This window comes from Nomascus leucogenys, chromosome 4 (genome assembly GCF_006542625.1).
Source record: "Nomascus leucogenys isolate Asia chromosome 4, Asia_NLE_v1, whole genome shotgun sequence".
NCBI lineage: Eukaryota > Metazoa > Chordata > Mammalia > Primates > Hylobatidae > Nomascus > Nomascus leucogenys.
This window is the reverse complement of record NC_044384.1, coordinates 132,307,269-132,330,323: the sequence shown is the minus strand read 5'-3', so window position 1 is coordinate 132,330,323 and position 23,055 is coordinate 132,307,269. Positions and strand designations below refer to the sequence as shown.

Genomic DNA, 23,055 nt, shown 5'->3' with positions numbered 1-23,055 from the left:
GTTGTGTTTAAATCGAATTCTGCTCAAAATTAGTAGGCTGTTGAGTAGGACTTAGAAGTCTGTTTATTACATTGCAAGGTTACTCTTTGTAGTAGAAATTGACTTACATCCTAGAACTTAAGTTCTGCTACTGAATCTATTTCAAAATGATTCTGCTGCCTGTATCTTTGTCTTACCAAACTTCAAATACTCTTCTTCCTTTTACTTTATATTTCTTTATTTTTGTATAGCAGAACTAAATGTCATCAAAGTGGAAGAGGATAAAGCAAGTCAGGGAGGTTAGTGGAACAAGAAAGAAGAGAAAATCAAATAATGCAAACATTAGGAAAGAAATCTATCTTATTGCATTTGATTTCTTTTGTTTGTAAATACATGCTTTCCAGGAAAATGTGCTGGGGTAAAAGTGTATTTTGCCTTTTAATGCTTATTTTCTCAGATGTTAATTGGAAGTTCATGGAGCTTATAATTCCTATACAAATGAATTTAAATCTATGTGTTAACACAGCAGTGGCTCATTTCCATAACTAGCCCTTTAAGACTGGAAGGACAAGTGACAGATTTATATTCCTTCCTCTTCTGCCCTTGAGGAGGTGTATAATGGTAGTGTGCCGGGGGTCCAGCCTCCTGTTAGCTGAGGTCATTGAATTAGATCTTGAAATGTATATAATTCTCTCTCCCTCCCATTCTCTCTCTACACACACACACACACACACACACACACACACACACGTGTGTATATATATATGTATATATATTTGCATGTATATATATTTGGATGTATAAAGCACCTCTGGTGTCTACAGACATGCATGTATATATATGCATGTATATGTGTGTGTGTATATATATATACACACACATATATATATGACTTTTGAGGGCATTATTTTCAAATTAGTTAAATCTAACCTGAAAAACTTTTATAAATAACAGAAATCAGGGAGTGGCGAGGACAGTGTCCAGCTCTGCCCAAGAGGACATCATCCGGTGGTTTAAAGAGGAGCAGCTACCACTTCGAGCGGGCTACCAGAAAACCTCAGACACCATAGCCCCCTGGTTCCATGGTGAGTGCAGAGATTTCCTCAATGGTGTTTCGTCTTAGGGCGGATGAAGCTATGCTAATCTACCAGGAAGGCAGAATAAAAGCTTCCATTTACTGGTGCTGCCCAAAAAGAGTCTTTCAGATTATTTTCACAAAGCAGTTTTTCAAAGATGCCTCAGTAAGCTGCATTCTCATGACTGTTGAGAAAGCAGTCAGCATTCATGGGCGCTGTATGCACCGTGGGGCAGATTTCTCACCACAAATAAAATGCATCAGATGGGAGGGAAAAGAGGTATTCCTGGTGACTTACCACTAGGGTGCTTGATTGTGACTTCCATCAAATGGCCACGTCTTCCTTTCACCGAGGCAGACACAGTTATGGGTGTGGGAATGTGCTGGACAGGACACTGGCTGAGCAACCTTGAACAAATCATTATTTTTTTCTGTAGGAAATCAGTTTAAGCCTCATTTTCCCCATCTGTTATGGAGTTGAGCTTTGTGGTCTTGTAAGTGAAAACTTCTGTAGTTTTGATTCCTTCTTTCCAGTATGTAGTTGAGTGTGTAACATAGGTGGTTGGATCCTGGGCAGATAACAGCTAGTAAACATTTTCTGTATTTGACCCAAGAAACTTGATTCAAGCTCCTCTTCCACCTTGCAGATACTTCACAGGCCCCTCTGTTTCTTGGATCTCAAGAAAAGTGAGTGGTTTCTTGCCTTAGTTGACTTCCATAAAGTCCGTCGTTGAATTGGACTAATCGGCTATATGGACAACAAAAGGTGCATTAAAACAAAAATACAGTCCCCTCCCAGAGTGTGTTTGTCCTAAGGATGTCTTGGTTTGCATTATGTTTAAGGCACCTTTCTTTGAAGTAGTATCATCTCACACACAAATATGCCCACAAAAAGGAAACTCCCAAACACATATCATGGGAAACTCTTCTAAAAGGAATAGCTATTTGTGACAGGCTTTCTCCTAAAGCGCTGCTTGTGTGGTCAGAATGTCACAGAAGAACTGTCTGGCTTCTCTTGGAGGTATGTGTTCTTTGGCGATTCAGACTTTGTTAAGTGTCCATCCAAGAGGAGTCCCCTCTCCTTCCCAGGATGAGGTTGCAAGCCTCCTTCCTTTCTGCTTTTAAGACATTGAGAGAGAGATGATGGTGTCAAAGGTGAACTGAAAGAACATGGGCCAATGATGCATTAGCCGTGGCTGTCTCAGCTGTCTAATAACGCCTTGCTTTCCTTTTTAAAATAAGCACCGAGAAAATCAGCCATTTTGTAGTTTCTGTGTCTTTGGACAGAAGATGCCGTCATCTCTGATTATAAGAATGGTAGTTTTTTTAACAGCAGGGAGTAAGAAATGGAAAATGATGGTTGTTATTAAAAGCCCTGGTACTTTAACAGGCAGTTCTGTTTGAAAGGCTGAAAGCTAGGAAGACAGAGACTAAAAAATCGAGTTGGAGGTTTGGTTAAAAAATATGACTCTTGAGTTTTATGTAAAATAATTTATTCAGATGTGATTATTATCGATTTATTTTCACTTATACACATCTTTCAGACTCATAAGCAAAATAAAACTGTATAATAACCATTACATAGCCATATAGTCAGTATACATCTTTATTTTCAGTTTCAAGAAGATACAGTTTCACATTTTCATGTAAAGAGAATATGCATCACATCTTATCTCTTTGAAATAGAATTGTTTATCACCGGGAAGCCTGTTCTGAAATATTAGGATGGTAGCCCTTTATAGGTTTATCATCTTTTCTTTGTCACATCCACCATGAATCACCCTTCATAAGATGGTATTTTGGTTGCCTAATTTTTCACTCCACAAAATTTTATACTTTCATCTTTTTCTCTCAATTAAGGTCAAGGTAAGGATGGGAGTGGGTAGGAGAGGACAAACGGATTGAAGACTGGTGGATTTCTGGCTTTTGTGGCTGGGAGGAAGGTGGCTGAGCTATCAATGGAGAGAAGGAACATAGGGGGTGGGGAGGGTTAGGGAAGCAGAGAAGAAAACAGAGTGTTCTGTTTCACAGCATGATAAATGTAGTTAATAGAGTATTGTATGTTTCAAAAGTGCCAAAAGAGTAAATTTCTAATGTTCTCACCAGAAAAAAACTAAGTATTTCAGGTGACAGATGTGTTAGTTCACACATTGGGTTCATATATCATAACATCACTTGGTATCCCATAAATTTATACAATTGTAAGTTGAAGATTTACAATGAAAAACTTCCAAACTCCTCCCTGTGAGCCACAATGCCTACTTGATCTGCCCCATCTATTGCTCCAGACCCATCTCAAACCACTGTCCCTGCCTCGGTCACCTCTCCAGGCCTCCCTTCCGTCCCTCAGACACACCACACTTGTCCCTACCTTAGGGTTCTTGCAGTTGCTCTTCCTGCACACCTTCCTTCGGCTGATGACTTAACGAATTGACTCATGTGATTACAGACGCTTGGTAAGTCCCAAATCTGACAGGGTAGGAGGGAAGGCTGGAGATGCGGGGAGGAATGGCTTTTCCCATCCAAATGCCCCCTGCTGGCAGCATCCCTTCCTGCTCAGGGGAGGTCAGCCTTTGACGTAGTAAGGCCTTCAACTGACTGGACGAAGCCCACACACATTATGGAGGGTAATCTGCTTTACTCCAAGTCCTCCCATTTAAATCTCATCCAAGGCTGGGCACAGTGGCTCATATCTATAATCACAACACTTTGGGAGGCCAAGGCAGGTGGATCACTTGAGGTCCGGAGTTTGAGACCAGCCTGACCAATGGGGCAAAACCCCATCTCTACTAAAAATACAAAAATTAGCTGGACATGGTGGTGCACACTTGTAATTCCAGCTACTCGGGAGGCTGAGGCAGGAGAATTGCTTGAACCCAGGAGGCACAGGTTATAGTGAGCTGAGATTGTGCCATTGCACTCGAGGCCTGGGCAACAGAGTGCTACTCTGTCTCAAAATAATAAAATATAAAACAAATCTCATCCAAAAAATCCTTCTCAGAGACATCCAGAATAATTTTTGACCAAGTATCTGGGACCATGGCCCAGTCAAGTTGACCCATAAAATTAACCATGGAGGCAACTTTCTTGGAGAGACTATGCTGGTCTGTGTGCTATAGACAACATTCAGATGAGCAGTTAGTTAGTTGTCTCCTTAATGAAGCTAGATTTAAGTTCTCAGAATGTAATCAGGCAAAATCATCTCAGAAATCCTCAAAACCACAGGCATGAAAGATCATACAAATTTTAATTTTTTCCCTTCCTTAAAAAATGATTTTTCTTATGGAATATTTTAAAGTACCAAGAAAAATACAACAGCAGTGATACAACAAATGTTGTATCTGTTCTCCAGGTATAATGAATATTAACAGCCATATTTACTTCATATCTGTTTTTCTTAAGAAATAAAACTTGCCAGGGCGGGCATGGTGGCTCATACCTGTAATCCCAGTGCTTTTGAGAGGCTGAGGCAGGCAGATCACTTGAGGTCAGGAGTTCGAGACCAGCCTGGCTAACATGGCAAAACCCCGTCTCTATTAAAAATAGAAACATGATCTGGATGTGGTGGCAGGCACCTGTAGTTCCAGCTACTTGGGAGGCTGAGGCAGAAGAATTGCTTGAACGCAGGAGGCGGAGCTGGCAGTGAGCCAAGATGGCGCCACTGTACTGCAGCCTGGGAGCAGAGTAAGACTCAATCTCAAAAAAGAAAATCTGCCATATAGAGTTAAGGTCCCCTTTGTTGCTTTTCTTTTTAATCCCATTTCCTTTCCTTGTATCCTTCACTGCTCTTCTGAAGCTGTGATTTCCATCCATATTTTATATGCTGTAAACATATATATTGTAATAAAAATATACAGTATTGAGTTTAACATTTCAATGGGATCATGTTACACGTATTGTTTTCTCCCAACATTGTTCCTGGGATTTGTCCTTGCTTATACATACAGACAGGCTCATTCATTTTACCTATCATGCAGTGTTTTATTTTATATATATATATATATGTATATAAAAAATATATATCTACACACACATATATTACACATATATCATTATTCATCTCTTCTACATTTGCTATAACTTTTTTGCTCTTACAGAAAGTGATGTGGTATACACCCTTGAACATGTCTCGCTGTAAACATATATGATCATTTCTTCAGAGTATATATCTAGAAGCAGAATTCCTAGGAGGTAGGATATGTGCATCTTTAATTACACTGCATATTGCTAAATGCCCACGAAACTGATTATACCAGTATATACTCCTACCAGCTGTACTTGAGAATTTGTTTCCCTCTGTACTTGCCAGTTCTTGATACTGCCAGATTCTCATTTTCCATTCCTCACAGTGGAATCTTCTTATTTTAATTTGTACTAATTTATAGTGACTGAGCTCATATATTACTGGCTGGATGAGTAGGCCTTCTGTAATTATAGAGATCTTTTGACCATTTTTCTAATGAATTAATTTTTTATATTGACCTATAGGATTTTACATATTCTGGAGACTGATCCTTTGTCAATTATATGGGTTACATATATATTCTCCTAGTTTGTGCCTTGTCTTTTAAGTCTATTGACACATTTTAACGGAGATAAGTTTTTCATTTCAATGAGGTTAAATTTAGCTATTTTTCCTTTATGGTTTTTGCTTGTTGTATCATGCACAATCCACCCATATTTTATTTTTGCATATAACAGGCATGGAGACTCTATTATGTAAAAGTATGCACTATATACAGTTTACCACCTTCACAGTTCTTTGTTGTTTTTGTTGTTGTTGTTTTGAGATGGAGTCTTACTCTTGTTGCCCAGGCAGGAGTACAGTGGCACGATCTTGGCATACTACAACCTCTGTCTCCCAGGTTCCAGCAATTCTCCTGCCTCAGCCTCCTGAGTAGCTGGGATTACAGGCGCTAGCCACCAAGTCCTGCTAATTTGTGTATTTTTAGTAAAGATGGGGTTTCATCATGTTGGCCAGGCTGGTCTTGAACTCCTGACCTCAGGTGATCCACCCACCTCAGCCTGCCAAATGGCTGGGACAACCATTTTTAAGTGTATTGTTCAGTGTTAAATACATCCATAATACTGTACAACTGGTCATGTGTGGTGGCTCCCACCTATAATCCCAGCACTTTGGGAGGCCAAGGAAGGCGGATCCTTTGAGCCCAGGAGTTTGAGATCAGCAACTTAAACATGGCAAATTCCATCTCTACAAAAAAAACATGGCAACACCCCATCTCTCCCCCCAAAAAAAAAAAATTTGCCAGGCATGGTGGTACATGCCTGTAGTCCCAGCTGCCTGGGAGGCTAAGGCAGGAGGATCGCTTAAGTCTAGGAGACAGAGGTTGGAGTGAGCCAAGATCACGCCATGCACTCCAGCGTGGAAGACAGTGACAGACCCTGCCTTAAAAAAAAAAATTGTACAGCTATTACCACCATCCATCTGCAGAAGTTATTTCACCTTGTAAAACTGAAACTACCCATTTAATAATGCTCCATTCACCACCAACCCCCAGCCCCTGGCAACTATCATGGTGCTTTCTCTATGAACCTGACTATTGTAAATACCTCATATAAGTAGAACTGTACAGTTTTGTCTTTCTGTGACTGGCTTATTTCATTTAGTATCATGTCCTCAAGATTTCTTCATGTTGTTGTGCATGTCAGAATTTCCTCCCTTTTCAAATCAGAATAATGCTCCATTCTATGGATGGACCACAGTTTGCTTACCCATTATCTGTTGATGGACTCTTGAGTTGCTTCCATGTTTCAGGGTATTGTGAATAGTGCTGCTGAGAACACAGGTGTACAAATAGCTCTTCGAGACTCTGCTTTCAGTTCTTTTGGGTATTTACCCAGAGGTGGAATTTCAGGATTATAGGGTAATTCTATGGTTTAACTTTATAGAAACTGGCCATACTGTTTTCCATAGTGGCTATGCTACACTATTTTACCTTCCCACCAACAGTGGCTATGCCATACTATTTTTACCTTCCCACCAACACTGGCTATGCTATACTATTTTACCTTCCCAACAACAGTGCACAAGAATTTCAATTTCTCCACATCCTTGCCAGCACTTGTTATTTTTCTTTTTCCTTTTTTCTCTTTTAAGAGACAGGGTCTTGCTCTGTTGCCTAGGCTGGAGCACAGTGGCACAATTAGAGCTCACTGCAGTCTTGAACTCCTAGGCTCAAGTGATCTTCCCACTTCAGCCTCCTGAGCAGCTGGAACTACAAGCATGCAGTACCATGACTGGCTAATTTTTTTAATTTTTGTAGAGACAGGATCTCACTATGTTGCTCAGGCTGGTCTCAAATTCCTGGCCTCAAGCAATCCTCCCTCCTCAGCCTCCCAAAGAACTGAGATTACAGGCATGAGTCACTGTGCCTGTTTTCCTTTTTTTTCTCTCTCTCATAGCAACCATCCTAGCGGGTGTGAGGTCATATGTCATTATGGTTTTGATTTGCATTTCCCTAATGACTAGTAATGTTAAGCACCTTTTCATTTGCTTATTGGCCATTTGTATATCTTCTTTGACAAATGTTTACTTGAACTCTTTGCCCAGTTTTGGATTGGGTTCTTGTTGAATTGTAAGAGTTTTCTATACAGTATATTCTGGGTATCAATATTAGATATCTAATTTAAAAATATTTTCGCCTGTTTTATGAGTTGCCTTTTTACTCTGTTGAGAATGTCTTTTGATGTATAAAATGCTTTAATTTTTATGAAATTTGATTTGCCTATTTTTTTCTTGTGTTGCTGGTGCCTTTGGTGTCATATCTAAGAAATCACTGCCAAATCCAATGTTGTGAAGGTTTGGCCCTCTGTTTTCTTCTCAAAGTGTTCCAGTTTTAGGTCTTACATTTAAGTCTTTGATCCCTTTTGAGTTAATTTTTATATATGCTGTTAGATATGGGTCCAACTTCATTCTTTCACATGTGGTTATCCAGTTTTACCAGCACCATTTGTTGAAATGACTGCCCTTTCCCTATTGAATGGTGTTGGCACCTTTGTCAAAAATCATTTGACCACATCTATGCATTTTTATTTCTGAGTTTTTTATTATAATCTATTGGTCTGTAAGTCTGTATATATGCCAGTACCACACTGTTTTGATTACTGTAGCATTGTAGTAAGTTTTGAAATGAGTATGTGTGATGTCTTCCTGCTTTTTCTTCTTTTTCAGGATTGTTTTGATTATTTGGGGTCTCAAGATTCCATATGAATTTTTGGATGGGTTTTTCTATTTCTACAAAAGATGTTGGGATTTTGGTAGGGATTACATTGAATCTGTGTATCATTTTGAATAGTACTGTTATCTTAAGTCTTCTAATCCAGGAACATGGGATGTGTTTTTATTTACTTATGTCTTCTTCATCTCAGCAATGTTTTGTAGTTGGTTTTTTTTTTTTTTTTTTTTTTTTTGGACAGAGTCTTGTTCTGTTGCCTAGGCTGGAATGCTGAAGTGCAGTGGTATGATCTCTGCTCACTGCAACCTCCACCCCTCAGGTTCGAGCCATTCTCCCATCTCAGCATCCTGAGTAGCTGGAATTAAAGGCAACCACCACCATGCCTGGCTAATTTTTATATTTTTAGTAGAGACAGGGTTTCACTATGTTGGCCAGGCTGGTCTTGAACTCCCAACATCAAGTGATCCACCTCTTTCAGCCCCCCAAAGTTCTGGGATTACAAGCCTGAGCCACTGTGTCCAGTCATCAATGTTTTATAGTTTTTATTGTATAAGTCTTTCAATTCCTTGGTTAATTTCTAAGTATTCTTTTTGATGATAGTGTAAATGGAATTGGATTTGTAATTTCCTTCTCAGAGTGTTCATTGTTAGTGTATAGAAATGCAACTGATTTTTGTGTGTTGACTGTGTATCCTGCCACTTTGCTTAATTCATTTATTAGTTTTAACAGTTTTTTTGTGGAATCTTTCTGGTTTTCTACATAGATGATTGTATCATCTTACAACAGAGATAATTTTACTTCTTCTTTTCTAATTTGGATACCTTTTATTTTATCTAACTGCTGTAACTACAACTTCCAGGAATAGTTGAATAGAAATGGCAAAAGTGGGCATCCCTGCCTTATTCCTGATCTTAGAAGAAAGGTCATTCAACATAACTATGATGTTTGCTGTGGGTTTTTCAAACGTGGCCTTTACTATGTTGAGGGAGTTTCCTTCTCTTCCTAGTTTGTTGAGTTTTTATCATGATAGGGTATTGCATGTTGTCAGATGCTTTTTCTGCATTAATTGAGATGACCATGTATTTTTTTTTTCATTTATCCTGTTAATACGGTGTATTACATTGATTGATTTTCATATATTGTACCATCTTGCATTCCAGGAATAAATCCTACTTGGTATGGTGTATAATCCTGTTGAAATGCTGCTGGATTAATTTTGATAGTAACCATGTTACTATAATAGTAGCTTTTATAATTGCCTATGCTTTTATAATTTACCTTTATTGAGTTACTTGTTTCTTTATTTGGCTTTGAGTTACTGTCTGCATCCTTTCATTTCACCATGTAGCATCACCATCCTTGGACATTTCTTTCATGGCAGGTTTAGTGGTAACAAACTTCCTTAGCTTTTGTTTCCCTGGGAATGTCTTAATTTGTCTCTCACTTTTAAAGGACACTTTTGCCAGGATTGGCCAAAAGAATCAAGAATCAGTAGGATTCTTGATTGACAGTTTTTTCTTTTAGTATTTTGAATATGCAGATAGTCCTCAATTTACAATAATTTGATTTACAATTTTTCTACCTTCCGATGGTGTGAATGTCATACAGCTTCCATAGAAACCATACTTCAAGTACCTGTTCAACCATTCTGTTTTTCACTTTCAGTACAATATTCAATAAATTACATGGGATATTGAACACGTATAGTCTTTGTGTTAGATGATTTTGCCAAACTGTACAGTAATGTAAATATTCTGACCATGTTTAAGGTAGGCTAGGCTAAGTTATGAGTTTCAGTAAGTTAGGTGTATTAAGTGCATTTTTGACTGATAATATTCTCAACTTATGCTAGGTTGTAACGCCATCATAAGATAAGTTGCGGAGCATCTTTACTGGCCCACCGCTGTCTGTCCTCCAAAATTACTGATGAGAAATCTGGGGATAATCTTATTGACCATCCCTTGTATGTGATGAGTTGCTTCTCTCTTTTCTCTGTTGCTGCTTTGAAGATTCTTTTTTTTTTTTTTTTTTTTTTTTTTTTTTTTTTTGAGACAGGGTCTCACTCTGTCACCCTGGCTGGAGTACAGTGGCATGATCTTGACTCACTACAGCCTCGACCTCCCGGGTTCAAGCAATCCTCCCACCTCAGCCCTGTCAAGTAGTTGGGACTACAGGCATGTGCCACCATGCCTGGCCGATCTTTGTCTTTTGACAGTTTGATTGTACTATGTGTCAGTGTGGGTCTCTTTAAGTTCATCTCACTTGGATTTCATTGAATTTCTTGGATGTTTATATGTCTTTTGTCCAATTTAGGAAGTTTTCATTATTTCTTCAAATACTCTCTCTGCCCCCTTCTTCTTCTTCTGATAGTTCCACAAAACATATATTGGGTCATTTGATGCTGTTCCATAGGTCCCTTAGGCTATGTTCACTTTTCTTCATTTTATTCTTTCTATTCCTCAAACTCAGTAACGTCCACTGTCCTATCTTCAAGTTCAGTGATTCTTTCTTCTCCCTGCTTAAATCTGCCTGTTAATTCCTCTAGTGAATTTTTCATTTTAGTTATACTTTCAGCTCTAGGATTTGTTCTTTTTTTTTTTTTAGGTTTTTTTATATTTACATTTTGTGCATACGTAAAGTCTTTGAGTAGCTCTGTCGACAGGTCTTTTTGAGGGACAGTTTCTGATTTGTTTTCCTTGGAATGGGCCATATTTTCCTTTTTATTTTCATGCATTGTGATTTTTTGCTGAAAATTGGGTATTTGAATGTAATAATGTGGTAACTCTGGGAATCTGATTCTTCCTCTTCCCAAAGGTTTACTTTTTTATTTTTTTTACTTTTTTTATTGTCATAGGCTTTCTCTATGTCAAGGATCAGCCTGAGGTATAAACTTACGGTCTTCACAGCTCCTTTTTGAGCCTGTATCTTTACGTGGCCATGAATAGTCATAATTTTCCCCATATATGCAATTATTTTTTAATGTCCTAGTCTTTAATGTCTGGCTCCCAAAAGGGGGAAAAAATTAAGGGGGAGGGATTTTTAAAATGTAATGACTAGATTACCTAGGTTTGAGTTGGGTTTTCTTCTCTGTAAAATGAGAATAATACTAATACGTCTATGTCATAGGGTTGTTTTTATAAAGTAAATCAGCTAATATTATGTAAAGTGCTTGGAATAGTACCTAATAGGTGGTGTTTGCTATTTTGGTTTATCAGATTTGTGCAGTTTAAGTTCATCTTTCCTCTTCCCCTTTCTTTTCATATCATTTTGAGTAACAGTGTAAGTAAGCAGCACTTCAATAAAATAGATTGTAATTACTGCAAAAACTGCTGCATACTATTTCTACAAGTGTTTATTTAGGGCCTGTCTTTAAAAGCTAAGAGGTCACCTCAGAAGGCAACAGTAATTTGGAAGGACAGAGGGTCAACACCCTCACCAACAGAGAATGAAGTTTTTTGGGTAAGTTTGCCAGGACATTGCAGGTTAAGGTTGAGCTTGGGTTTGGGAGGGACGGTGCAAAGAGACAGGGGTGAGTCTTAGCATTGCTAAAGTAATAGCTCCCATTTTCTAGATTTATGATCTTCTAAATATTGTAATTGCTTAAGTCTGCCTGATTTTGTCACCCTTTATCTCTTCTTATTCCATTGTCCTTGAACTCTCATTTTTTCAGTTCCGCACTGTCTTGACCTTCAAATGCAATCCTTGTTTTATTCATTTTATTCTTGCATCTGATAGCCAGATTCCAACATTCTTTAAGAAAGACCTTACAGTCTGTAATATTTGTAAACTAAGTAATGTTGGAAAGTCCTTCTGGCCAAATTTAACATCCTGCTGACTGAAGAGTCATCCCAGTTATTCTGACTTCAGATTATGAGTCTCCAAAGTGTGTAGATACATAATTTATTTTACCCACTCACATGCTTTTAAAGTTCCCCAAGACAGGGCCACAGAATAAATAAAATTGAGATCTGAAGTTCTGTCCAGAAACCCACAGGTTCATTTCTTCATTCTATCAACATTTTCCTACTTCTGCTAAAAATACAGCAATATATTGGAGCTTAGAAACTGGCAGGGACTGGGAGTGGGAAGATGGGTAAAAAGCAATCTGTGTATAAACAAGTTTATGATTTAAACAAAAATTTACATATTTGCTTTATGTATCAATAGTTGATCATTATTCCTCTGAAATTTAATGAACACTCTTATTCAAATGTGGATGTAATTAGACTGTTGATGAAATCTTTCCATCTTGATTTGTTTCTTGTGGCTGTCTTTTGCTGTCACGGCATACAACTGAACCTGCCCTCCTCGTGCTTTGGTCCCAGTATTTTATATTTTAATGTACTTAGCAAGGAGATCCTTTTTACTTTGGTGGGATAGCAATATAGTTCACACTTCAGCTGTTTTTTTTTTTTTTTGACACAGAGTCTTGCTACGCTACCCAGGCTAGAGTGCAGTGATACGATCTCAGCTCACTGTAGCCTCTACTTCCCAGGTTCAAACGATTCTCCTGCCTCTGCCTCCCGAGTAGTTGGAATTACAAGGCATGTGCCACCACACCCTGGCTAAGTTTTGTATTTTTAGTAGCGACCATGTTGGCCAGTCTGGTCTCGAACTTCTTACTTCAAGTGATCCACCCATCTCGGCCTCCCAAAGTGCTGGGATTATAGGCCTGAGCCACCACACTCTGCCACACTTGAGCTATTTTGATTTCTTCCATTTTTCGATACATCCTACTGACTCTTCAGAGGGTCATTCTGAACCTCTTGGAGGTATTCTCTGTAATTGTTGTTCCCTAGAGATGGTTGTTAAGGTAGAATCGTGTGTCCCACTCCTCCCAAGTTCCCTTCTTCTACTCCTGACAGTTTGTCACACACAGCTCCTTCAAAACAGGGACCAGATACCACCGCCAACAAAGCATACGTCACTGAATAGGTTGCATTAAGAAGGGCTCATGGAGGCTTCCCAAAATTTCTTTCAGTCTAAGATCTTAGCAGACCTGAGTCACTGCCCCTAAGTGATCATCTGTCCTTCTACTATTTTGCTGAAGAATGGAGATTCCTTAATTGTGGGGCCATCAATATTCTGCCCACCTGTCACAAAGGGATTTTCAAGCTTCTGTCTTCACCGAGCACAGAGTGGTTATTTATGTGATTTCTCAAAGCCTTTTTGTTCTTAAACCTCAGATGACATATATATCCTGCCTCATTTACATGGATGACTCACACATTTTATGGAGTGGATAGGCTGTGGCCAGCAACAATAATATATCACTGCTGGTGTGTGGCAGAGAAGGACAGCCGGAAGTCCATTCCCAGGCAGGGCTCCTTTTAGCATGAAGGCTTCACCTACATTAATGTCATTAAAGCAAAGCACGTTTTGTCCAAATTATTCTCCATGGTCCCCCAATAAAATTGCTTAGTATTTGTTCAGATTGTAAAGCAGCTGGAGAAGATGAAACAAAGAGGCTAAAACTACATTAATTCGGATTTGGGAAGAACTAGCTTTTCTGCAGAACATTCTATGCAATGCTGGCTTTTTGCTGGAAGAACCTGTCTTTTCTCATAAATTACTCAGTGCAGCAGGCTTCCTCCAAAAATGTCACTATGTTTGCCAGTAATGTGGGGAATAGGCCATTAGCCCCAAGCTCTTACTTGGGTTTTTGCAGATGATGCACTTGAGTCCTCATCCTGACACTATCACAGGATGGCAGCGGCTGTGCCCGGGAGCCCCAGGCTTCCCACTACACATGCCCAGGACTGGACCCTTGTAGTTCCCTGTCCTGCTCTTGGAGTCCTGAGGTTGCCTAGAGGGGCCTCAGAAGCAAGGGGCAGGTACAGTGGTTGTGTGAGAACCTAAGAAGAGAGATTCTGCCTTGGGGGTTTCACTAGGAATTTTGAATAGAAAAGGGATTCTACTGTTTTAGTATTTTGAAAGCCATGTATTTGTCATCCAACTTTTGTCATCACATGCTTTTTTTAAAAAAATAAACAGGGTCTTGCTCTGTCACTCAGGTTGGAGTGCAGTGGCATGGTCACAACTCACTGCAGCCTTGACTATCTGCGCTAGGGTGATTCTCCCACCTCAGGCCCCTGAGCAGCTGGGAATGCACGTGTATACCACCACACCCAGCGCATATTTTTTTGTTGTTCTTCGTAGAGATGGGGTCTTGTCATGTTGCCCAGGCTAGTCTCAAACTCCTGGTCTCAAGCGATCCTCCCACCTCAGCCTCCCAACGTGCTGGGATTACGGCATGAGACAGGGCACCTGGCCATGGCCATCACATGCTTTTTTATTTTTGTACCATCACACGCTTTCTGGACAGTTTCTTCTGACACAGCCAGATGATGATGGCTGACTTCTTTATGCCAAGGGAAAGTAAGTAAGTAGTGGTTAAGAGCATGCCCCTGGGGCCACAGTGCCTGGCTTCATATCTGAGTCCCCCCATTAAGGAGCTGTGTGGCCTTAGGCAGCCACATGACTCTGTCCTTCTGTCCCTGATCTGTATAATGCGGATCATTAGGGTTGTTCCTGCCTCAATATGTGCATGTAATTTGTTGTTAATATTTGTAAAGAACTGTGTAGCACATAATAAGCCCTTGTTAATAAGTGTTAGCCAGTTAAGATAATGAAGTGAGGATGAATAACGCTAATAGTTCTGATCCTTGACTCATTAAGGAGCTTCTCAGTCCTCAGCAGCATGAATGCTAAGCTCAGAGGTTGGAAGAGTCAACGGTGCACTGTCCCCACATCAAGGCATACTACACATACGTAACCAATGAAAAATGCATCTTCTTTAAGTTGCCAAGGTGAGAAATGAACACCCCTTTGTGAAATAAAGACTCATTTTATTTTCGGCTCATTCCAGGAAAATTCCGTGAGCCTAGTGGGTTAAAAAGCACAACCCTAGAATAGGAGACAAGAGCCCTGGAAGTGTCATTCGGTAATACTGCATTAGTTTCCTCATCTATAAAATAGAGATGATGATAATAAAAGCTCTACTTTTTAGAGGAAACAACTCTAAAATGCAGTGGAAGCACATTGAACAGTGTGGTACACCAGTGGAAAGCAGGTGTTCTGTCTGAGAGAACGGGTGAGAACATGGGCTCTGAGGTCAGCCAGCCTGGGTCCATTCCCAGTGCTTCTCCTGACCTACCCGAATGACCTTAAACAGGGTTTGCAAGTTTTCTCATCCATTATTTGAGGATAATAACAATATGTCTATGTAGGGTTGCTGTGTGGATGAAAGGAGGTGATACAAACTTTATTTGGCTTTCATCTGATTTTTAAACACATTTTCCAGACACAGGAAGTTGTACAGATATACCCAAATAATGTTAGACCTCGTGGCACTTCAAAGAAAGATGAAATGCATCTCTTGTCCCTATGATCACAATTCTTAGATTAGAGGCAGTGGCTGCACAGAAGTGTCCCACAGAAGGAAGTTTCTGACTTGATTATAAGACACAAGCATTCATTAAACTCTTTTTTGGTCATTTTCTAAGTGGCAGGTGCTGAGTGTGTAAAAATAAATAAGATGGAGTAGTTGGCCTCTAGGAGCTCACAAGGAAGTGGGGGAGGGCAGGACAGTCATGGCAGTAGGTTCTGTGAATTCTTGGAGAATTCTTGGATAGAGGTGAAAACTAGCTGAGTACACAGATAGATAGAGGTAAGTACAGATGACACCCTGCATTGACCACTTGAGTGCTCAGATGGAGGTGGGAGCAGGTGCTCAGCAGGTCTAGGAGAAACTGGGACTGACTGCCTAGACTAGGATCAGGATACTTGGTGTTCTGGAGTTGAATCTTGTGGAGTGAGTAGGAGTTTTCCAGGAGGAAGCTGTAGAGAAAGATACCATTGAACTGCCCTGTGGGGTAGTCCCTGCCACTTGGATTTCCAACCGGAGCCTGCTGGTGTTTGAGTTACTTCTGGGCTCTTGGGTCTGTTTACCGTCTCCTACGCAAACAAATATTTCCCCGGGGCCTTTCTTGGGCAAAATGTTCATTCTAGAGAGGTTTAGAGCTATGCTGTCCAGTTAGGGTAGCCCCTAAACACATGTGGCTTTTCACATCAAAATGAATCACAAGCCCTATTTCAGAGTTCAGTAGCACATGTGCCAATATTTTCATTATCACACAGAGAGGAGTGGGACCTCCTCCAGCTGCGACGGACCCCTGTGCTGGTGGTGTTGTGTAGGGTGCAGGCTCTTAGGAGTTTCAGTTCCTGCTCTGCCCCAGGCTCTTCAGGGCCAGACACTGCCTATCGATCAGACCTCACGCAGTGACATCTGCTTTCTTGTGGGCTGCCAGAGTTCTGCCAGTCCCGGCCTGGATTCAACTCTAAAATCAACAGAATGTTGCCTGGGTGAAAATCTGGTTCACTAAACTGATGGACTAAAATATTCAAACCTGGGCAACATGGTGAAACCCCATCTCTACAAAAATTGGCCGAGCATGGTGGCATGTGCCTGCAGTCCCAGCTACCCAGGAGGTCGAGGCTGCAGTGAGCCGAGATTGTGCCACATCGCTCCAGCTTGGGCAACAGAGTAAGACCCTGTCTTAAAAAAACTAACAAAAAAATACTGCTTTTCTCTAGCACCGAAAGCCTCCTATGACATCAGGTTTGGTTTTTTTAAGCTGTGTGGAGAGGGCAGGTCAGAGGGAAGCAGCACCAATGTGTCATAGCCTTTAGGGGCTGGGGTGAAGACCCCTGCGTCAGAATTCTTAGAGTTGTGCAAAGGGCAACTCAGGGGACAAGTACCATTAGGTTGACTGAGGCCGGGTACTGTGGCTCATGCCTGTCATCCCACTATCATCCCAGAACTTTGGGAGGCCGAGGTGGGCAGATCATTTGAGGCCGGGAGTTTGAGACCTGCCTGGCCAACATGGTAAAACGCTGTCTCTGCTAAAAATACAAAAATTAGCTGGGCATGGTAGTGGGCTCCTGTAATCCCAGCTACACAGGAGGCTAAGGCATGAGAATCGTTTGAACCCAGGAGTCAGAAGTTGCAGTGAGCCGAGATCGCACCACTGCACTGCAGCTTGAGTGACTGTTTAAAAAGAGAAAACGTTGATTGAGTCCTCAGTAATCAATATCTAACAAACATTGGATTTTGGTTTTGTGCTCAAGAATTCCCTATCCCAGCAGATGAACCTCATTGCTTGGCAGTAATCACAGCCAGGACACCCCAAATGCACACAGTGCCCTTGATAGATTCATGACAAATTGTACATTGACCTGTGTATTTAGCTGCACCAAGCCAGTTTGCCTCTTAGAAAGCAAAAAAAGCAAAGACAAACTACCTCTTGGATCATTCAGAGTTCCGTTTGGAACCTGCCCTCTGTCCCATGGTGTACAAGGAGTCTCCACTACGACCTGTGCTTTGCCAACAACACGTTTGGTTGGGTCCTGGTGTCCCAGGAGATTAGATGGCACCAAGATCTGTGCGTAAGGCTAAGGGGCTTTTGGAAAGTTTCAGTTACGGTAACTATGACCTCACTTTAAAAGGAATTTGGCCTTAGTTAGCCGAGGTTTGGTTATAAATTTCCAGAATAGCTTTTATTTTACGAATCCAGATTCATCTGGATAATTTCCAGATGTTATAAATTATAACATCTGCCCCTTCTGTTGAAACAGCCTGGAATTTCATAGTGAGCCGTCAGCCTAGGAGGAGGGAGAAATCTTTTTCCAGGATGCTGCTGCTCCTCCAGCCGTGGCTCCTTGTTTGTGAAGGGGACTTTTCAGGGTCATTGAAAAACATCCCTGGGTTTCGGCGTCAGTTTCATACACTGTCTTTAGAGATTGGCCATGTGCAGTCCCCGCATGGGCTGGTACCTGGGGCCTTGTTTCAACGTATGGTTGTCATTTGTAATTTATCAGTGGGACCAGGTATGCTTAGGAAGGGGAAATAGACAAACAGAAGGAGTAGCCCGTATCTGTTGGAACTTAGATAGCCATGATTTGAGTACCTCATGTGGATAGTGGAGCATCTGAACCAAGAGGCTCTCTCAGTGTCCATGGTTCCTGCAGTGTCCTGTGGGTCTGTCTCAGCAGGGAAGGGGTAGAAAAGTGACTGGACATGACACATGCAATGCATGTGCATCAGTCATCTGCTGGGAATGAGTGTAATAGAGCCACTGCCCCTAGGAGCAAGGCTCTGGTCTGTTTCAAGGACATTGACTATCTGCAAGTCGGGGGGACTGGCCTTTTCATCCACTCCTAGCTCTTACCTGGAGTTCTCACACTGGGTTGACCTTCATACACTGGAACTCTGCAGTGGGACACCTGGGGTTTGTGTCCTCCTAAATACGAAGCAGGAGAAGGGCTGGTCGGATGATCTTGGCTAGGAGCAAACAGGCAATTTTTAAAATCCTCCTGTCATTCAAGGTCTGTTTACAGAAAAGAGAATAGAAATGGTTTTATTTTACTCTGGAGAGAGTTCACTTCTCAATTAACTGTACTAACAAACAAGACAAAAGGGCTATGGCAGCCTATTGCCTTTTCCTGAGGTGGTTCTGTTATTGTTTTGTTTTCCTGATGATAAGGTACTGAGTATCAACATGCAGCCAACAAGAGAAGGCAAGAGCTTTGCTGAAATGAAAAAGGGCACGCATAGAACGCTGCTCCTCAGCTCACTGAATAATTCATTGACTTCCCCATCTTTCCAAGATGCATTTCCACTCTATGAGTTTTACCGCATTATCTATGCATCGACGAATTATGATGGGAATAAAAAATTTGGAACATGAGTCAGACCTCATGAGTTTGGACTAACTGGGGAAAAGGCTGGTCTGGAGTAAGTAAGTGTGAATTCATGAGGCATCTAAGCTATGTCTATATATAACTTCATTTGTGTATATAAAGACACACATATAGTTTTATTCCTTTAAATGCCAGTGTAGTGTCATGTAGCAATAGCTACAGTGTAAGGTACTTTATAGAACTGAGTCTGACTTGGCTCTGTCACTAAATTACTGAGCCTCCCACACCAGGGAGTCTCAACTTCAACACTACTTCTATCTGGGGCTGGATAATTCTTTGCAGTGTGGGGCTGTACTGTGTTTCATAGGCTATTTAGCAACATCCCGGGCCTCTACCCACATCCCCTATCCATGACAACAAAAGATGTCTCTCGGACACTGTCCTGGTTGAGAACCACTGTCCTAGACCAAGTCAAATCACTCCCCAGGCCATTGAGTCCTTGTTGGCAAACTGAGGTAGCCTAGGGAGAGTATCTTTAAATCCCCTCCCAGATTTAACATTCCCAGGATGACCATCAAGGTGTTCGGTTAGACCCTCATAAACCATCTAACAAATACCTGTGTGTTGCTCTAAATGGGTGTATAAGTAAGTAGAAATAAATAAATTCTTTTTTTGAGACAGAGTCTTGCTCTGTCACCCAGGCTGGAGGGAGTGCAGTGGTACGATCTTGGCTCACTGCAAGCTCCGCCTCCCGGGTTCATGCCATTCTCCTGCCTCAGCCTCCCAAGTAGCTGGGACTACAGGCGCCTGCTACTGTGCCCGGCTAATTTTTTGTATTTTTAGTAGAGATGGGTTTCAGTGTATTAGGATTGTCTCGATCTCCTGACCTTGTGATCTGCCCACCTCGGCCTCCCAAAGTGCTGGGATTACAGGCGTGAGCCACTGCGCCTGGCCCAGAAATATTTTCTTCTTTTAAGGTTGACATTTAAGCTCTCATGTATACCTCTATACATGATTTTTATACAGTTTGCCTCTATAACCCGTTCATGTCTAATTAGCAAATAGCAGAAGAATATTCCGTATTCCTAAGAAGCCCAAAAGAGACTTAAAATTGCTCTTATTGGGTCTTATTTAGGTGTCATTGACTCTTTATCCATGAAGCTGGATTTAACAGAGGGGAGTTTCCGGAATGATTTGCCTGAAATACCTGCCTTTTTTTTTTTTGCTTTGCCACAGGAATTCTCACACTCAAGAAAGCAAATGAACTTCTTCTGAGCACAGGCATGCCCGGCAGTTTTCTCATCCGAGTCAGTGAAAGGATCAAAGGCTATGCCCTGTCCTATCTGTCGGAGGACGGCTGTAAACATTTCCTCATCGACGCCTCTGCAGACGCCTACAGCTTCCTGGGCGTGGACCAGCTGCAGCATGCCACCTTGGCAGATTTGGTGGACTATCACAAGGTGAAGCAATGCTTAAACTTAATTTGCCTTCTGAGTTACTGTCCTGTAGCAGCTCTAACAACGAATGACAATTACAAAGAAAAGGACTGAGACAAGTACCGGGGAGGGGGCGGGGGTGGGGGCTTGTCTTTGACAATTCTTCCTGATAATCAGGATTGTTAATCACATTTCGTTTATCTTAGAACCTAGTTCTTCCTTAAATACTCAGGGAACCCCACTGGGGCAGAAAATACAAGAAATACTAAAGAAAAGCTGTACCCGCATGGATCACATATGACAGCAATCCCCAACCTTTGTGACACCAGGTTCCTGGATGACAGTTTCTCCATGGACTCAGTTGGGGGATGGTTTCAGGATGATTTAAGCACATTACATTTATTGCACATTTTATTTCTATTACATTGTTATATATAATGAAATAATTATACAGTTCAACATAGTGTAGAATCAGTGGGAGCCCCGAACTTGTTTTCCTGCAACTAGACAGTCCCATCGGGAGGTGATGGGGGACAGTGACAGATCATCAGGCATTAGATTTTCCTAAGGAGCACACAACCTAGATCCCTCGTATGCACAGTTCACAGTAACGTTTGTGTTCCTATGAGAATCTAATGCTGCCACTGATCTGACAGGAGGCAGAGCTCAGGCGATAATGTGAACGACAGGGATCAGATGTAAATACAGATGAAGCTTCACTCCACTGCTCACCTCCTGCTATACAGCCCAGTTCTAACAGGCCACAGACTGGTACTGGTCCATGGCCCTGGGGTTGGGGACTCCTGACCTATGAGAACAGCCTTAAGTTAGAACTCAAGCCCTGGAGGGAGGGAAAGACAGTACCTGGCCGCGTTTAGATAAATGCCTTTTAAGATGATCATAAACCACAAAAGCTTTGTGTAAATCATGGGTAGGCAGCTAGTGATGTCCTCTGAGGAAGTAGGAAGAGCACATGGTTACTACTTACACTATCTGACCCTGTGCTTTCTGATTGACAGGAGGAACCCATCACTTCCCTGGGGAAGGAGCTCCTCCTGTATCCCTGTGGTCAGCAGGACCAGCTGCCTGACTACCTGGAGCTGTTTGAATGACAGCCTCCATCAGGGTCATCCTACAGCCTCCAACTGGGCTTTCCCCTGGACAAACGCCACTGCAACATTTATGCGTGAAGCCAAAATCACCCTGCAGCAGAGCCAATACTGATCAACTGAAAGTATCCATGGAGTCCTCATTGACACCTCTCTTCTGCACAAATACTGGAATTCAATGTCAAGAGAAAATGACCTCTGCTCAAAAGGGAGAAGAGTCTCAATTTCAGCAAGTACCTGTCATGAAGGGTATGACCTTAATGATGTACATAAAATAAAACAAACGAAGAAATGGAAACCTTTTAGAAATTAAGGTGTACTTGAAAACGAGTATCTTTGTGAACTATCATATGACCCCTGCACTCCCTCTGGATCATCTCAGGAGGTTTCAGGGGCCTGTTGACATGAAGTTTCATGTTGGCTTTGGAATGGTTGCAAAAGCCTTTCCTGGCTGAGATGATGCTTCAAACACACCTCACTTATTGTACATGTTGGAACCAGGATATGAGAGACATAGAAAAACAGAAGTCATGAATGTAAATGGAATGAGAAGTTTTAAAACATAGGATGAAAGGCTTAACATGCATAAAAATACAGATGGACGTGCAGGAAAGTGAGCAAACATTGCTGAGTTTGTTTCCTTGTCCTGGAGAATGGGGCCAAGGCTGGCCTGGCCTCCCCTGGATATACTCTAGAGTACACCAAAAGGATAAAGCATCTGCACATGTATTTTTCTTTTATCAGTAATGCTTAGACAAGAACAGAATAAGCAGGCTGTTTGGATGCTACTTGTGGTGGAATCCTGTTCCCCCAAAATATATGGTGAAGTCTAACCCGCTATCCCCGTGAATGTGACCTTGTTTGGAAATAGGGTCTTTGCAGATATAGTCAAGATGAGGTCACACTGGATTAGGGTAGGCCCTAAATCCAATGACTTGCATCCATAGGAGAAGAGAGAGTTTTGGTAACAGACACAAATGCAGTGGGAAGAAGACCAGGGAACAAGAGGCAGGTTGCAGTGATGCAGCCAGAAGGGAAGGGACACCAAGGATCGCCGGCCACCAGCAGAAGCCAGCAGAGAGGCATGGGACAGGTTCCCCACAAGCCTTAGAAGGAAGCATGGCCCTGACTTCAGAATTCCAGACTCCAGAACTGGAAGAATAAATTTCTGTTGTTTTAAGCTGCTTAGTTCATGCTGATTTGTTACTATAGCCCCAGAAAGCTAATATAGTTGTTTATGTAATTACATAACCTGACACACAAGATCGACCCATTCATTGCTGCCCAGTCCACCATTTTCATAATGAAGTAGAAATGGGAGGTAAGAAAAACATTCCAGCCAGTTCCATTTAGCCCTGGGACACATATTTGTCCCATTAGCAATCTTATGCCCTGCTGCACCCCCCACCCACCTTGGTCCAGTCCCAGTAGGGGGAACAGCCTCTGGACAGGGACTGAGGTGGCTCTCAGCCACTGGAGATCGGCTAGTACCTCTGGCCTGACTCTGTAGGTCAACACTCTTTTACATTGCCTTTTAATAAAAGCAGAATGATACAGCA

The 23,055-nt window shown here is 41.5% G+C and overlaps 1 protein-coding gene across 5 annotated transcripts in view; it reads left to right on the top strand.

The window, feature by feature from the left end:
- Positions 1–23,055, top strand: part of SH2D4A (SH2 domain containing 4A) — an 82,356-nt gene extending 59,301 nt beyond the window's left edge. For 4 of the 5 annotated variants that reach the window (XM_030812285.1, XM_003256726.4, XM_030812284.1 and 1 more), the window contains 3 exons: positions 934–1,064; positions 20,188–20,411; positions 21,407–23,055. In XM_030812285.1, the coding sequence (XP_030668145.1) occupies positions 934–1,064; positions 20,188–20,411; positions 21,407–21,499 (448 nt within the window). In that variant the 3' untranslated portion in view covers positions 21,500–23,055. The remainder of the gene's footprint in view (positions 1–933; positions 1,065–20,187; positions 20,412–21,406) is intronic. The other variant, XM_004087944.3, reaches the window with a different exon arrangement.